Source organism: Gallinula chloropus, assembly GCF_964237585.1.
Source record: "Gallinula chloropus genome assembly, chromosome: 2".
In the NCBI taxonomy this organism is placed as follows: domain Eukaryota; kingdom Metazoa; phylum Chordata; class Aves; order Gruiformes; family Rallidae; genus Gallinula; species Gallinula chloropus.
The window spans coordinates 108,261,532-108,280,254 of NC_140086.1; the positions used below are offsets into that span (position 1 = coordinate 108,261,532).

The window sequence follows — 18,723 nt, forward strand, 5'->3', positions numbered from 1 at the left end:
ATAAATAACTGGCCCACATGAAGTAAACAACACAAGGTTATGACCTATTTGAGTTGCCTATTGTTGTTTGACATTTCATGTTAACTACCTAGGGTTTCGGTATTGTTTTCATACCGATCTGTAAAGTACTTCCAAAATTTTTGCAGACCTTAAGCTTACATGTTAAGGCACTTACCATTCAAGTAAAACAGTTTCTATATAAACAAGCCTGGGAGATGGAGAGAACATTTTACCAGAACATCCATTCTTTTTTTTTTCTTGGAAGAAAAAAAAAATAACATTGACCAAATATTTATAAAATTTTGCATCAAGAGAAAGGTTGTGTTTTATTATCTGAAATGAGCACAAAGTACACCTTCCACAATAACACTGAAAGCAGTGCAAAGACTGACAGTGACCTTTGACTAAAGGTAGTTCTGTAAAAAGAAAAATACCAAATAAATCAGTGCCCTGCTTTGATTGTTGTAAAATCATTTTTTTTTTACATAAAAGTTGGTCCAAACTTACAAAAAAAGCACAAATGTGCATAGTTCAGAGATCTGAAAGAGTGCCATAAAAAGCTGATGTCCCTAAATTTAGCATCCACTTAAAACTGCCAAAATACAAAATAAAATTCATAACTAGAGTTTATGAACATGTACAATCAATTTATCTAGTTTTCCGACAGCATGAGTTTTAAGCCTTTTTAATTTCTCCTACTGTATGCAAGACCCTTTTCCACATAAAAATAAAGCTGTTGAATTAACATTATTCAAGTCTGTTGAACTGCTGCTTTAAACTGCAGCTAGGGAAAAAAAAAAAAAAAACCAAACCAAAAGTTTTTCCAGATAAAAATGATGTGCCTGAGGAGAAACAGATACTCAATATGGTAATCCTCTGCCTCGCCCTCTCACTGCAGATGTGCTAATGTGTCCCCTGTATCCTTGGGAATAGCCGGGTCCTTGGGCAGGAGAAGTCCAAGTCTGTCCATGCATGTGGCTGATGCCACTGGGGTTTTCCTGTAAGTTACTCCCGTAGCTGTAGTTGTGCATCTTTGAGGGCAAAGAGTGCGTACTCTCTGGCCCCGCAGGAGCATCACTGCTGCTCCCCAGAACCGGGATGGGGCCGTGGCTGTATTCAAACCTATGGTCTTTATCTCCACTAAAGAGCATGGGGCCAGTGTTGAGGTAAATGTCTCCATAACCAGTTACTGAGCTGGGGAACGATTCAGAAAAAGCCGCCGGAGGAGGGCCACCACCAGAGTGAGATGAAGCAGTACTGTAGTTATCCAAAGACTGAATATCCGAGTTTCCAAGGAAACTCCGCCTTTCTAATGCTCCTGATGATCCGCTCCCTATTCCATCGCTACCGCCATAATGGGTGGATGAGAAGGAAGATGATCCAAAGTTATCCTTGTAGTCTGGGCCTGCTACGTAGGAGTCTCTGGCCTGGTAATCCACACTTGTTTGTACTGGCTCCTCCGTTGTCGCCTGAGCTTGATGCTGAGCAAGCAGCTGCAGAAGAGCTGCTTTCACTCCTGCGTGAGGATCCGTTCCTGAAGAGTTAGTTATAGGCAAATGCTGGTTCTCTGTCCGATAATCAAGGTCTTCATCAGTGAGAGGTGGAGGCTCCGGTGGCTCTGGGGGACGCTGGTCTGGAGGCAAGATCCGAGGGCGTTCTTGTTCAGGTGTTCGGTTTAGAAGTCTCATCTCAGATTGCCTAACCAAATCCTCTTGACCTAAACAGATGAAAAAGAAAAGCTTTGGAACAAAAACATACAGTACCACCACCAGATAGGAGAGGACTCTCTACTGGAACAATACAGAGGTTTATTACTTCACCTTTCATTAACTTGTTAGTTAAATTTACTGGTAGTTGGACAGATTAGTTTGGAGGAGGCAACAGCTCATTTGCCTCAGGAGGGTAATGGCAGGTTTCTCCTCAAGGTAATATAACCAGGCAAATGTTAAAATAAAGTGACACCGGTTCCTTAAAAAAAACCACCCAAGCCAAGCAAACCTCAGGCGACACATCAACACTAGAGAATTCAATGAAGGATCAGAACAAGATTTGCAAATAGGGATGGAAGTCTTGAAGCACAAAAGACCACCCTCCTGAGGAACAGCAAAACTTAAGGTTAAAAAAAACCAAAACCACCCACCACACAGGAAAACCACCCCCAAACCACTTCATAATCTTTCTTTCACTCAGAGCAGTATGTAAACCACCATGTAAAAAACCTGAAATAGCCATCCAAAATGATCAACAACAGAGCTCTAAAATTTGAGAAGACTACTGAAACCACTATTACATCTCAATGGAAACCTTCAACCATATGTGCTAGGGACAATTATGGGTAACCACTTAAGAGAATCTGACACTAAGAAATTGCTCAAGCCAGCATTGAAAACAAAAATGCAATACCCTCTCCCTAAAATAGGCTTTACCTAAATAAATGGCCAAAATTGGCAAATTCCACATAAGAAATTGCTAGAGGAGACTGCCTTCTCAATCACAAACACCACTAAGGAAGTGCCAAAGCCCCACAATTATGACCCATATCACCATTCCACCAGAAATGCTACCAGCACTTGTTTACCTCAGACTGGGGATCATCTTTTGCTCTGTCTGCATGGCACCAGTTACAGCATGACAGAAGTTCAATGATCCTGACATAAAACGTGACAAAAAAATAACGTAATCTCTTCTCCTATACTCACAGAGACTCATAGGGTTAGCGTGTTAACTCTTTATCCCCAAACTGCTACATCTCTACTGCTGTACGCATCTGCCCATTAGCAATAAAGACCTTCAGTACCTGCAGGTGTGTATAACGACTTGATCAGATGCGGGTAGCCGGGTGCTGGAGACTCCACGTCCTCCCGACTGACGGACGCAGGGGTGGTGGGCTCTGGAGGCTGCCTGAGTTGTAATGACATTTCATTTCCTGATCCATTTTCCTTCTCCTCCAACGCAAAATCTTTTTGTTTTGTTTGCTGAGCCTTTATTAACTGAGACAACAGAACAGCAAATGCACTCTGTACAGCTGCCTGGGCTGCGTCAGTCTCGACTTTAGGCTGATTCAGCTGAGCAGGTGGTACAGGAGGCTGCGTGACGGGCGGCTGTTTTACAGGCTCCTGTTCCGTCGGTGGTGGTGGAGGCGGCGGCGGCTGCTGCTGCTGCTGTTCTGACTGTTTTTCACCTGCTGACAAAATTCCAGCAGGAAGATTTATTTTATTTAGTTGCTGCTGAGTCTCTGGGTTTACCTTAATATTCAACACTTGGGCAAACTGTGCCAAACTAACACTTGTTTTAGACTGTAGCAGGTTTAGCAGGATTGCCACTTCATTCTGGTTTAACTGCTGTCCAGTGCTTGTTTTTGCTAAAGACAAAAAAGGTGGGTTTTTAAGTATTATTTAGAACTGCCATATTTCAGCAACTCAAAAATAAGACTAATCTAGCACGGCTGACACAACTGGCAAAGCATGGGTTTGGGCAACACAGCAATGGAATGCTTTTACACATTCACTGCCTTTGGGGGAGTATCTATAGGAAATGGAACGGTAAGGTCTAATATAAAGAAAGTGACTTCCAAGGAGTGCAAACACACACGCACTTGGACAGATGAGAAACATCAAGCTGGGGCTCGCTTTTCCACAATGCAACTAAGCTGGGGCTTAAGGCCACCTGTTTTACGCAGCTGCAAGATTTCCAATCCCCACAAAATTTCCTACCTTTGACAATCACATCCCTCTGCAAAATGCATTTCCAGCCATATTCTGGCCCGTTCTAATTCAACATCTGGATTCTAACACCTGCTCGATTGACCAGGCTGTAGGTGACCCAGAAGGTAGCAGTTAAGTGCAAAAGCAAGTGCTGAGTTTGAAGGGTAAGTCAATCACTAAAGAGCAGTAAAATGCAGGTTTGATATGATACACAATTTCTTCAATGAAATGGAGTTTACTCGCCACAAATAAGAGGAGATTATGATGATGCAGGGGAATATGAATAAGGAAGCCAGAATATCAAAGTAGTTTCTCAGTTTCAAACAACCATTGTAGTAGTTTATTTTGAAAGGAGAAGCATGGATTTCAACATGACCTATGAGTGGATGACTCAGAGAAGAAAGTACTTAAGAAATAAAAAGAATGAGCACGTGCAACTTTACTGGCAGAGCCCTTAATTTTTTTAACCTGTATCAACACGAACACATTCTGTCCTCTCATACCCCTGCCATTCTGCTAATTCAGCAATATATTAATTCATAGCAGATTCAAAGCCATGCCTGAAAAAATGGTCACAGACAAACATACATGAAGTTATTTTCCTTGCAAGACTAAGAGCAGCACAGCTGGAAAGTGCTGCAGAACTCACAACCCTACTTGTGGGTATGCACCAGGATAGGAGCGCTTGGAACCTACTCAGAATCCAAAGACATCAATAGTTTTATAGATTTACAAGAATATAAAAACAAAACCACCTTTTATTTGGCAATACAGAAAAAAACAATTTCTAATGCCTTCTACTGCTGCCTCTCACTCAGATGATGGTTTTGTAACATCCAAGAATGGTATGCTCCACGCTCAAACTTCTCTCAGACTCTCTGAAAATTTAGCAGAAAAATGCCAAGCAGGGAAACTAATCTACCCATTCCATACTCTTTGGTTAGCTTCAAGTCCACTCCAAGAGAAAACTGTATTGTGGGAAAAGTGGCATTCTCTACCAGAACAGAATTACTGAGCTCTACACATCTCCTGGTCAATTACAAGATGCAAGAACCAGGGGTCCCATTCACTAATCAGAACGTCAGCAAATGATCCAAGGTGGCTTTAACATCTTCTTTTGGGGTGCTCAAAGACAAATGGAAGTTTGGTTTAAAGCGCCGATTTGTACGTGGGAGTTCTTTAGTGTGCCTTACGGATGGCATTATCTAAGGTGCGCTATGGCTCCCAGAAGTGTTTTGCTTAATACAGAAAACACACCTATGCTGAGTGGCCTAACCACAACTGAAAACAACTGAAAATTAAACTGCCTTCTACTTAGGTATGTTTTTCTGTGCACATATGGGCAAACAGCAATATAGGTCTGAACGATTCCTTCCCCGGTTAGTTTATTTTGCATGGTTAATATTAATGACTAACATCTCTCACCAGGGAAACAGTTAATAAAGCATAAAGAAAGTTGCTACTGCCCTTAGGACTCTTCAAACTTCTACACAGTTCTCATTTGCAGGGGAAAAAAATTAAGGGCTACAGAAAGCCATGCTGGAAAATGCTGCCAAAACTTTAGCCTAAACATTCAGAGTGGCAGAAGCTCACAGCTGGTTTACAGTGAGAAAAAGGATGAACAGGAGCAAGAGGCAATAAATTGCAATTTTCTATCTATCTTTGCACAGACTACTTGGAGCTCCACTCTACTGTTAAAGGAAGGAGTCGATTCAAGATGGTCAATTTTAAAGGAATTCACAGACCCTGTGAATGCATTTACTGTTTTTCTTCAGCTGAACTCCTGTATTGGTGCCACAGGATTTAGAGTCACTTTGCACACTCAAAAATTGTCTAAACTATCCCAGATATGTATTTGGTATTGTTACTCTGCATATTTCTACAAATTATGAGGTAACTGTCACCAAACTGCTGAGCACCTCAAGTGGTGTCCACATAGGAAAACATTACTTTTGATATTATATTCATAAAATTGGTCTCCAAGGAAGATGCTTCATTAAGTTTCAGAAGCAATGGCTGTGCAATCTAGAGGTAGCTATTTCTTGTTATACTGGGTTTTGTAGGGTTTGGGTTATTTTTCTTTTACTTTTTTACAACTTCATTCAGCCCTAGTACCTTGGAAAACTGAAGACTACCATAACAAAAAAAGGGAATCTGCTTCATTTGAAATTATGATTGTTGCAAACTCTGCCTTCTGATTAGGTTTTCAAAACCAATAAAGCTCCTCCAACCGATGGAGATTGTGAGGAATTTAGAGCAGCAGTTGACTTGGGGAATTTCAGAAGAATTACAGAGAAAATTCCCACAAAATACAGAGCAAGGTAGTTACTCTGACCAAACTGAAAAACTAAGTAAAATTTAAAAGGAACACTTAGTTTCCAAAAGCAAAGGTAAATCTTTTGTAATAAAGATTTAACTTACAATACTGTTCCTCCCTCAAGAATCCAGAAGACGTCAGTACTCTGAAAATAACATCTAAAATTTCTAGAGGTGCAATCCAAGTAGAAGGTAATTATAAGAACCGAAAATATTACTGACCAAGTGCTACACTAGAGTTGCCCTGAGTTTTGAGTTGGGAAGAAGTTTGCATGCCTTGTGGGGTGTTGGTTCTGCTCTCATCCATGCCTAGAGACAGATCCTTCCTAGGGACTTTAGCTGCTGTTGAGTCATCCGTCATGCCCATCTGCTTCTGTCTTCTACGTTTCTTACTCCACAACTCATGGCAATCCTGCCAGAAAGGAAGGCTGCAAAGAATGATTAGAGATAATCAGTTTTATCCCAGAATGTTTTCATTTTTAAGTCACGTTGGAAAAATAAATGATCAAACAACAATGCAACTTTTCAAAGATGAACCCACTGAAACTGAAGAAATGCATCAGAAAACACTCAAAAGCCAGCAAAATCTCTGATTTGCTTTTTTCTGGCTGATATTTCTTTAATGATTGCCTATTGAATAATGTTTTCATGGTTGGCCTTGGTGATCTTAGAATTGTTTTGGTTGGAAAAGACCTTTATCATTCTATTTTAGAAGCACATGTCCCTGTGGCAGAAAAGGGGAGTATGTATCTTAAGTAAGAGTCCGTATTACTTTCTTGCATTCGTACTTAAGAAAAGCTTAATTATTTGCATAATTCAAGTCTTCAAAATTAACCCTGCACACTTGCTATGAAAAAAAAAAGAATAATAATTTGCAGAGTAACAGATAAGAGTAATATGAAAGTGTTTTTTCTTCCAGAGTCCAGATGACCAAATCCTATTTTTGCCTGCTTGGAAAAAGTAATACTGCCTCATGAGTTCAAAATATTTGTCCAAAGTATCAGGCACAGCTCTCTAGTACTTCTAGTTATACAGCACAGACAACCAGGAAAGTAGGAAAAAAACCCCGCCAAGTTGCAGGAATAAACAGCACTTGACAGTAGCCAAGTCAGGATGCTAAGAAGAAGAAGAAGAGGTATCTCAGTCCTACAAGACAGACAAAAGCAGAGGCAAAAGCCTCCTAAGGAAGTCATCTGCCACCAGTTCTGTCCTGCTATTACTGTTGCCTGCAGGCATCCCAATTCTGATTTCCTGAGGAACAGACTCATACTACAGATAGCAGAAACAGCGAGATAGGCAATGAAAATAGTACCTTCTGTTTTCCTATTACATATTAATAACTGTCTGAGCAGATCCTTCACCCAGGAACATGGAAAAATAAGGTGACACATGATGAGAGACAATGGAAAGGCAATTACAACTACTGCTTTGTTTATTTTTTCCATCTGCATACCAGGTCAAAGACTCACCAGGTATTTAGGCAAAACCAACTGGAAGCAAGTAAGAACTAACTCACTGTGGGAAGTATCCTACAGTCCTTGCAATCAGCACTGTTGCTTTCTTTGAATGAACAGCTGCTTCTTCCCAAAGAGGAACTTTATTCTTTCAAGAGAACAGTCAACAGTTTCCTAAGCACTCAGTCAGAAATGAATGTGAATCCTCTTAACTTTTTAAAGGACACCAGCAACTAATTTGTTTGATTTCCATTCATCAGCTTCTAGAACAGGTGCACTACCAAGCCCCAAGGAAAAAATCTCAAATTTCTTCCCATTCACTTACTTTTAAAATGCATATAAGCAATGTGCTACACAAATGTTTCTGAGATATGGTATTTCATGTTTAACACTCAGGCACCTTTGCAGAATTCTATACCCAGTGTCATTCTATCATCAAGAAGGCAATTCAGATTTAGGGGGGGACCCAAAAACCCTTGGAAAAAGTAGACACTGATAAACAGAGTCAGAAGGGAGCAGGTGGTTTTTCAACATCAGAGACATAAAAGGCACTAAGTCACTAATTCTAGGAGCAACAAACTAAACAGCTCTCAGATGCCCACAACCACTGCTATCATGGCTTAAGAGCCACTCAAGCTGCAAACCATTTTAATGCAGAATCACCATTAAGTAACTGCTCCTATCAACATTTTTGTTCTGCCAGAAGCTCCTTCAACTGCAAGACATTAAGCCTGACAAAATCAGCGCATGCTCCCATTTCACAGAGGTAAGGACCCTGACTGAAAGACATGACTTACTCTGGAGGAGGCATTTTCGATGGTTCCACATCTCGCAGGAACTCGCACTGAAGAGCTTGTTCGGCTGTGCAGCGCTTGCTGGGATCCAGAGCGAGCATATAATCGAATAGATCTAACGCAGCGGGTGGGATGCTGCAAAAGGGCAAAACGGAGAAAAGCATCACATTTTTATTTCAAATCACATCCTTCTATGCAAACTTTTAACGAACACATCCCTTCCAAAATATCGACCCCTCAGATAACTTCTGACATCCTAACAGAAGCCACCTAGTAGTAAGAGGCAGAGATAAACTTCTCATACATATTACCCATGCAAGCATGTAACTCAAGATTTCTTCTCTTTGTGTGGATTAATTGCTAAAAACATCATCCTTGCAAAAAAACCCAACAAAACCCAACCCAAACCCTAAAACCAAACAACCAAACCCCAAAACCTCACAAAACCAAAACAAAAAACCAAAACACCAAACCCACATTGTAAGCAAAACCCATCTTTTAAAACAAAGACTGTACTGTTACTTCACACTTCAGAATTCAGCACCTAGGGAGTTGCAGTTTTGATTGGTCCAAGGAAAATAATTCTATTGCTTGAAAAATAGAAGTCTCATCGGTACAAACAGCATTCCCCCTGAAATCCACAGTAAGTGAAGGAGGGGAACAAACCCTTGAAAATAAGCTTACAGATGTTTTCCATAACTTTCACATGTGATATTTGCACAGTAACAGTCCATTGGCATTACTTTAGAACTGTTCAGATACATTCAACACAGAGGAGTTATTTATGACCCAAAAGACTGCAATGTTAACCAGACTAAATGTTTAGTTGTAGCCAGTTGTCCTAATAAAACACAATTAAGTACTCTGAGCTGTTTTTTGGACAGGGAAAATAATCAGGTGTACCAGTCAGCGAAAACAAATGTTTCCTTAGGTGAAAGCTGACAGGTGGCTGAATTTTTAGGGCCTTCTTTCCTCTCCTCAAATCTCCTATTAAATAAGGGTTATTACAAGCTCTGTGAGTACCATGGGAAAGATAAGAACCTAAAGCCATTTTTATTTATACTTGGTCTACGTTCCTTCCCCAAAAAATAGTGAAATTCACAGTCTCCAGGAAAACTTAAATCTATTAGTTTAGCCAACTGTAATTTCTTCATCCTTACAAAGCAAATTCTTCTCTCAGTTTTCGACGATACTGCTTCTTTGGTTTCATAGTGTTGAAATAAGCTAATTTTATAACATCAGGCCACACTGCTGGACAAGGACTCCCACAAATTCGGCTGTACCAAGAAGGAAAAAAAAAGGTTATGAGATCCAAAACCTTAAGCAAGCATACCTGTAATTTTATTCCTGCAGGTACAGTGAGTAGGTAAGTAATTTTTAATGTTCACGGTCTTTTAGCTAAAATTTCTCTATCATCCCGTGCCCAACACTATCAAATAATGGTGAATTGTCTACAAAAGGTAATCACCCTGCATAGATTAATTGTACTTGAAGAAGTCCACTGTTTCTGCCTCACCCCAACCCAGGAATCCTCCTCCACACAAATGTTTTGCAGAACTTAACCAGCGATGTCTGGACAGTACTCCAGGTTTTTGACTTGAAGAACTAGATACCCCAGGTTCAAAATGTTCCTTTGTGCACTTAACTCCCAGTGCCACTGAAGAAAGATACACCAACTGGCTGAAAAAGCACTTTTCACCAACACATTTAAAGAGGATTTAGTTGACATTGAAGACATAATGGGGCCGGATATCCTTAGTAATGCCTGAGGGCAGAAGCAAGTCTTAATCACTAGAAAAACCTGTGTGTATTTCACTTCAGTTATGAGTTTTGTCTCAAGCCTCCTTTACCTCCACAAATGGAGTTACCCATGGCATTATTCTCCTCCCTCCATCCCCACATAATTTGTTCACTGCAAATGGCTAAGCACAGGTTGACCAACACCTCACTTCTGAACAGAACTAAAGAGGTAATTTCCCATACCAGAGGTACAATGCAAAAAGAAAAGGCATCACTTGACGGCACTGTGACATGCTTTAATGCCATCTAGTGCTCAAAAGCACCAATTTCCCAACTTGGGTGTTCAGTTCTCAGTGAGAATGACTACTGATACGTTTGCCCCTTGTAACTTAATTTTTCTCTAGGTCTGCTAATAATACATTACACAGAAACATACTGCTATTTAATCTGTTTTGAAAAAAACTGACTTCATAATATTATTTTTTTTAATTCTTTTGATTGTTTATTGTTCAGGTTCTAAAAGTTCTTTAGGACTCATCCTCTTTTAACTTGTTTCTAGGAAGAGGACATCTCCCCACTTACCAGAATCAGGAGCATTTTTTGCTTGCTGAATAAAGGTGGGGGAGAAGATGCTGTTTCCACTGCATTACATACATATAATTCTATGATTTAGGAGATAAGGAAGGAAATAGATTTTTTTATCTCCATGAAGGGTCTTGGCAATTTGTAAGGGAATCGAAATATCCCCACAAAAATAACAAACCACAGGTGTTTATATGGAAGACTTGAAACATGAACTCAAAGCCAGTTGCATGCCAAGTACCTACTCCTCCCAAATCTCACTTGTCCTTGTAACCATCCATGTTCTTGTTTTCTGATTTGCTCCAAGGAAGTTGTAATGTCTTAAAAAATAACAGGAATTTTGACACTCTCTTTACAACTTCAGTAACAGATAACTCCAGATGCTCTACAAAAACCCCCTCTTACTATTCAACTTATCACTGAATACTCACAAAATACTCTTCTCCATGTGCAAGCAAAAATCACTTGCTTTACATAACCCTCAAAACCACTAAATTCTCACTCAGGGCAGTAACCAAGTACTTGTAAACATTTGCAATACATTATCTCCAATTTTATCAAAAGAGGCCTGACAGTTTACGAGGTACCTACTACATGGCAGCACTTGCAAGTTACCTTATAAGCTCCAGCTGAGCAAGTTCTTGATTTGCTTGAAATATTGGCTTTTTTGTGAAAAGCTCACCCAGGATGCAACTGTAAAAGAGTTTTGCACAATGCCATCATTATGAGTTTCAGCACAGATTGATAAAAACACTTCAGGATTTATTTTTGGCTATTTTTTTAATGCTTGCTACACTTTTGCACTGAACTCTTACCCACAGCTCCAGACATCGATAGCTGGCGTGTATCTTTCTTCTCCAAGCAGAAGTTCAGGAGGCCGATACCATAATGTAATAACTTTGTTGGTATATGGTCGGCTGTTGGGGGGGAGGAAAGAGAGAGGACTATCATTTTACTATGATCTCATTTCTGAAAAAGTGATACTTTGAGGACGTTACTTCTGTGGTGCTGTTTAAGAACAGTGTACAACTCTCCACGCCCTTTTCCTAATTTTAGTCCTGCAAAGGTGCACTGCACAGAAGGAAACGCAACCATCTGACCAAGGCTACCAATGGACAGATTGAAGATGTTAATAATAATCACACAGCCATCTCAATGCTAAGTGAATCCTGTATCTCAATTATTATTCAGACAGAAATACTATATTACTAAAACTTCATTACTTTGCTAGTCATTTCAGGAGTAGGACCTGTGTGAATAAAACTAGTCATTTCTGGGAAGCTACATGTATAGGACCTCTGCAAGCATTTTGAAAAGAAGAAAAAAAGTTACTTTCCCCTCTGTTAAGTAGGAACAAAAGAGACAAAGCCTCTTTCTTAACTAGATCCTTCAACAATTTTGAATCCAAAACTTGGAACACTTCCAATATCTTCCTATATTTCACAACATCTTTAATTCTCTACAGCTCTAACCAGAGGTTGTGGTCACTGGGAATAATCCTTTCCATCCTCACTGTAAGGCAGGGATTTCCACTATCTTAAATGCATATTTTTTTGTGGACAGGCCGAGATACAGCATCAACAGTTCAGAATGGAAGGCAGAAAACAGATGTTAGGTTTTGGGTTTGTTTCAACCAGGGTGTCTTAAAAGTGATTCCAAAATTCTTTCAGTTGTAATAATTCACCAACACTGGGTAACTCTAAATACAAAGTGGAGTAACATTAAGTGTAGAGGTTGAACAGCCATAGCATAAAGTCTAACAGGCTTTTACATACAGGCTCTTACATTCAGCGGTACAGGTATCATTTCTGCAGAATCATCCAAATCTTGGGTTTTTATGGTTAAGGAGGTACTCCATTTTTAAAATGTACTATGTTTTTGGAAACAATCCCATCATTTAGTGTATTTATATCTGAACCAAGCATTCCTCTATGAAATGTTTACATGGTATGGACTTTCTCTACAGATACGCCACTCGAATGTATTAGTATACAGTGCTTTTTATTTGAACAGATGTTTTCTTACACAATCTGTCATATCTCCTACCCCAAACATATTAAATCCACCAGAATTAACATTTAAAGGAACACAACTACAACAAGCAATGGGAATTACTTAAATTTTAATTTCTTCCCCATTATGTTCCTATTATATACTGTACCCTTTGAAAAGTATGTAATTCTGAAAAACAGTAAAACAAACATACAATACATTAATTTAATGCAGCAGCTATTATACACCTGTTGGTATATATTATTTACATCTGTTACTGCAGGTTGGAAGCTAGTAAGAAAGAAAATTAATGACAAAAGTGTCAAAAATCTGGTAAGATTCTAGTTCAACTGGCAATTCTGTTAGCTAGCAGAACTGCATTTTATCTTGGTTCCATTTATGTATACTGGCATAACAACATCGCTGTCTGATATATAGTAAAATCTGTTATTTGCACTGTAAAGACACTGAACTTTCAATCATTCAATTCCTAATGAACAGGTAGTTTTACAAGCAAAATTTAAGTTAATTTTAAAACAGACATTAAAAAAGCCAAGCCAGGGTATATCAGAAAAAAGAGAAGGGAGGTCAGTTTGGTGGATGTTAAAATAAGAAGGTAGGATGGCATCAATCCCCTTTATTGTAAGTACACACAAACCAAAAATTAATTACCCAGCAGCGGCTTAAGAGTAGTCTACCCTCCTACTATATTCAACAGTTTTCATAACTGTACTTAAGCATATGTTCCTGAAATAACAGCTCAGAAGACAGTAAAACTAATGCTACTGAGTTCAACAACAAGCTCAGAGCTCCACAAGAAAAAAAGACCCTCATAAAGCTAATATTATGGACATTATTTCCCAAGTCAGGCGTTCAGAAACAAAAGTAAGCTCAGGTAGCTGATATTCTTTGCATCCAACCACCCACTGCACATACGAGCGTAATGAAAATTCAGCCTGAACTTTAAAAATCCAGTTCCACGTGACAAACACATGACATTACAGTATGAATACTGAAGTTCTTAGTCATAAAAACTGTGCACCTGTTTCCTGGAGTACAAGCATAATGAAGCCAAGACCAACAGAAGCACAAGTCACAAGAAGTTTCAGAACAGCTTTTATTTAAACTCATATCTGTTTCCAGCAGATTCAACAGCACTGACTGCCTGAAGAATACAATGAACCTCTTCAAATGTAAGGTTAAATCTTACACAAAAGGCCTTTTAAAAAGAAAACTTATAGTAATTTGTATCAGAAAAAAAATCCACTTTCCCTAAATAAACTTTTCCTAGTTATACCAACAGGAAGAACGTATTTTAGATGTACAGGTCCAGAAATAGTTAAAAAAACCCTACATATTGATGCAACCTACTTAGGATTGCAACTTTTCATTTCCAATCAATATATGGCCGCTCACTACAGTTATTTATCCAGAACACTTGGAAAAGCAAGACACTTTCACAAAGAGAGTTTTGTGAGTTTATGCAGTGTAAACCAACATGCACTTCTTTCCATTTCCTAAGCACTTGTATTACAGTACAGTAACATCTGCTCTGAACAAAACAGTCTTCTTGGCCCTCATAATACTTAAGAGTTACACAAAAAGATTAAACTTTGGAATGCATTTTTCACAGTATAATTGTATCTTACCTTTCTTCTGAGTTGTACAGCCTCGCAAGCCCAAAATCTGCAAGCTTTATCTGCCCTCTGGTGGAAAAAGCAAAGAATTATTTAGTGGGTAATGCTGTTAAATATTTCCTCCCCAACAATCAGGTGAAGTTTGAGACTGAGACAGCTGCAGCTGATCTTCACCAAACCACATTGCATCCTCCACCAAACCACATTACACGGATGCAATGCCTTACAACCTATGCATCTCTTCTGTAAACAAATGCACTAACCTACTCAACATCAAAGACAAACAAGCAAAAATTAGGTGTGCTCATCAAAAAACATTTACATCACTGTATGTGAGTCAACATTCAGGTGTATACTATAAAGCATTCAAAGCAGTAACTCTGCAGGAAAAAACTGAGGGAGGAAACTGTTATTTTCTCATGCCTTACTGCTAGCATAAGCATTTGTACAACAAACAATCAGCTGTCACACTTCCTTCTAAAAAGCCACCAAAGCCCAGTTCTGCTCTTGTAGAGTTCAAATGCAGCATTTAAATCAGGGCAACAAACCAGATAAGGGCTTCTATTTTTGTCAGCAGCCAACTTGCTGAATGACACAACCCCTAACCCCTTCATGAGTTTTCCCACATATGAAGGGATGAACAGAAGATTCAGAGCTCTTGCTGGCAGTTTCCACAGCTGAAAGTCACTGCTCTGTGCCCAGAAGCCCTCATGCTGTGTAAAATCTGGAAGACTTAGACAGCTATCTGCAAGCTTCTCTAATACATAAAATGAAGGTTGGAACATTACACAGGACTTTGTTTTTCTGTGCTTGCAAGGGATTAAAACTCCCATCACTTTCAAATACATGCAAAGTGGCACTTTTAAATTTTATCATATAACGGCAAGACTTGCTGCTGATGTAAGAATGACCATTCTGTGATAATAAAATATACAGATTATATTTTCTGTTCTTCCCCTGAAATGTATGCTTGGAACTGCTGTAACACCTGGAGAACTCACATAAACAAAGAAATTTTCCTCTCAAATGTATATGCTTATTCTTCAGAGAGTTTCTTTGTAAAAGGTAAATGTCTTTACTCAACTGAAGTTGCATATCTGAAAGATCTCTAATCCACGTGTTTGGCTTCAGGCTCTTACTGGTAATGGTATTTTAGAAACACTGGTTTAAAATTATTCACATAGACATTTCTACCGGAAGACGAAAAAGTTCATCGTTTAAGGGTGCTCAGAAAATATCCTAGGGGAAAAAAACCCCTCTGTTTTGCTGCAGAGAGAGCATAGCACAACAGAAACATCCACCTCTACCATAATACATTCTTCTCCACTGAGCTTCCAAAGGTGCACAGAGACAGCACCACTGCTGAAGATCAGCAGGCAAATGGGCACAATGAGCAATGTGCATCCGTGTCAGAACCTGGCAAGACTCTGGTGGGATCAAGTGCAAATAATCTAATGCTAGCTCGTTGTAAGGAAAGGGGGGGGGGGGAACCAATGGAAAAATTTAATTTGAGAAAGCTGGGACAAAACTAGGGCCCTACCAAAAGAGACCTTACCTTTGCTCCGTTTTTCCCAGTATCTCGTAGATTTCTAGGGAGAACATGTGAACCTGCTCACTTTGGGGCTCAACTTCATTGTACTTCACCACCCCTCACAATCACTGTGTTAAGGATGCTAAAACAGGATTCCTGTCTGCTCCCTTTAGCAGGTGTTAATGATTCTGCCCATGAACATGTCTTATCCTTTGAGTCTCCTGTCACTACCCTGAAAACCTCCTGTGACAGTAAATCCCAGAAGCTGAATACTTGCTCTGAAAAGATACTTTTTGCTTTCCCCCCCCCCCCGTAAGAAACCTCACTCTTGTGGTTGCTTGCCACCTCTAGTTCTGATGGAGTTGATGAACAGTTCTGTACTGATGTTATCCATTATCTTTGCACAGGTTCTTTATTTGCTGCTGTTGCACACTGAACAAAAGCCTGCTTACTATTTTTTTTTGTATGTCCAAGAGTAAGAAACACTCCTCTTCCCATTTCATTATGCCTCTAACTGCTAGCCAAAGCATGTTTACACATGCCTGGTTGAATATTCTTTTCAAGCATTATCCTGACAGATGAAGACAAGAACTTCAGAATTATGTCACAAAGAACCAGGCTCACCACACTTCACCTTAGAAAAAAGAATACACATCAAACATTTATTTCCTAAAATTCTGCTTTAATGTATTTGAACTCAGCTAATTTCCCCCCCATGCTCTGACCTAAAAGATTCAAGTTTTAATCCTGCTCTTTGAACACAGGGAGGTTTAACAAATAATTGCAGGAGCCATTGTTGAACAGTAACATGACCAGATTAGTACTTAGCAATTGATTTTAAAGAAACCAGGCAATGTAAAAAAGGTTTGCTAATGATTTAAGCAGGTGAAATGCAAAGATTAGAAGAGAGATTTAGAGATGCTGTTAACATACAATTTTTATATACTTCAAGTAATATCCATACCTATTATTTAGTAGAATATTTGAACATTTGATATCCCTGTGCAAAAAGTTCTTCTTATGGCAATAGGCCAAGCCCTCCATCAGCTGTCTCATAAATGATTTAATATGGTTTTCATTAAAATGAACCAAACCAGATTCCAGCAGTCCCATCAAGTCATGGTCCATATATTCAAATACCAGGTAAAATGCACCTAGGAAATAAAAGGGAAAGGGGAGGAGAAACGTAGAGATAAATGGATTTAACAGTAGTCCAATGTATTGCTGCTTCCTACTTTTGAAAGTTGGAAATATTTTTCACACAACTGTTTACATTTCCTTCATTATTTATAGCTGTACCTAATGTGTAATAACAAAAATGAAGGACAGTGCTGTAAAATGTTATGACAATGGGTTTTTTCATGTAAATAATTATTCTAATCAAATATTTGTGAAAATAAATACCAACCCAGCACACGGCACTTTAATCTAGGTACATATGTATACTCTCTATGTTATTTAAAGAAAAATTAACTGGGTTAAAATTCCCTGTGTAAAGTTTGTGGGGAAATCGAGAACCAAAATATGTAGGGCATTAGTTCATCTGGCATGATTTGGTTACTGATTTTAAGCTTTCAGGGTGAAATTGTGTCAGAAACAAGCCCGCCCTTTTCAAAGGGCAAAATATGAAAGCAGAACTAACCTACTAGCAACAGCAGCTCTACAAAGATGAGCTCATATTCTAAGTTGCCACACACATATATTAAGCATAGTAGAATCAGGTCTAATCTCACATTAGCCTGTGCAATTCCACAGACAAGGCTATTAAAACCAAGGCTCTTTGATATACGTAAGAATTCTTAAAGAGTAAAATTGCTGAGTGTTGCAGAAGCAGCAATAACCAATCTCCAGGCAGAACAATCTACTTCTTAGTATGTAATTTTTCTCCTCCTTCTCAACTCTTGGGGCAGAGATACGGCTCAGTCCCTGCAGAGTACATACAGATAGCAATGCAGAAAAAGCACATTCAAGTGGGTCCATCTACCTTCCATTTTCAGAAGCCTTCCCCAAAGAGATTTCAAAACCACCTAAAGTGCAGACAGCTTCTGCCCAATAAAAAACCCCACTGCAGGCTCTAGTTCCTAAACAAGAAGTTCATTTCAGATGCTAGTGAAAGTGCTGGAGCAACGATGAGAAGTCAGCTAGCCAAAAAGTACACACACGCACACACAGAGCCAAGTTCTAGTGACTTGTCTTCTTGCATAGTAGCTGAAAAGGGAAGAAAGAGTGCTAAGTCCATCTGCTATTTAAAAACCAGAAAAGATTACTCACAGAGAGTATTAAACTTGTAAAAAAAGATCAGTGTAAAGCAGCTAAACCATGGGCCATTGCATAAGGCACTCCAGGTTCATAATTTTTAATTTAGGTCCTTTTGTCCTGCTGTATATTATATGGAGGAAGCAAAATACTGACTGTAAAGTACCCCTGTTGTGGTGCACAGAGGAAGTGGAAAAGGAGGTAGGTCAAACAGGTACAACCCAAACCAAACACTTCAAAAAGAAAGGAAGTATTAAGAGCCAGAAAGAACCAAAAGTTCTTTCTCTTCTTGCGTAACTAAACTGCAGTTGACCAGTTCAGCAGAGAGGCTCCTAATCTTAGTCTTTTAGCTGCCAATCTGGTGTTAGGTCTACTTCACTGACAGCTGCTGAAGTATGAACCATGACATATTTTAGGATGCCTTGAAACAAAACACCTGATATTAATGCTGCAATGCCAGAATGATCTAGATATGCCCTTCAGAGGGCATCAGCTGAACAAAACTGAATACCAACGATCTTAGTATCTTCTTGCTCTGGAATACAAAGGAACGTTAACTCTGTCATGGCAGCAGGCTACACTGTGTGTACACATCAAGGAGGAAGACTGGGATGAGTCAGTGGGATTGCAGAGCTGTTTAGTGAGAACAGCTGAACCCAGGTCTTCTTGTTTGTATGCAAAGTAGACTCCACGCCCTGAGCAATTTCCTGCTCTGCC

At 39.3% G+C, this 18,723-nt stretch overlaps 1 protein-coding gene across 1 annotated transcript in view; it reads right to left on the reverse strand.

Moving 5' to 3' along the window:
• Nucleotides 1–297: 297 nt before the first annotated feature.
• CDK13 (cyclin dependent kinase 13) overlaps nt 298–18,723 on the reverse strand; it is a 42,140-nt gene continuing 23,714 nt past the window's right edge. Inside the window, exons 6-14 of the mRNA XM_084260400.1 lie at nt 16,715–16,904; nt 14,232–14,288; nt 11,406–11,507; nt 11,206–11,283; nt 9,429–9,545; nt 8,272–8,403; nt 6,243–6,448; nt 2,798–3,361; nt 298–1,717 (exon numbers count right to left, since the gene is read on the reverse strand). Coding sequence (XP_084116526.1) covers nt 861–1,717; nt 2,798–3,361; nt 6,243–6,448; nt 8,272–8,403; nt 9,429–9,545; nt 11,206–11,283; nt 11,406–11,507; nt 14,232–14,288; nt 16,715–16,904 — 2,303 coding nt within the window. The 3' untranslated portion in view covers nt 298–860. The remainder of the gene's footprint in view (nt 1,718–2,797; nt 3,362–6,242; nt 6,449–8,271; nt 8,404–9,428; nt 9,546–11,205; nt 11,284–11,405; nt 11,508–14,231; nt 14,289–16,714; nt 16,905–18,723) is intronic.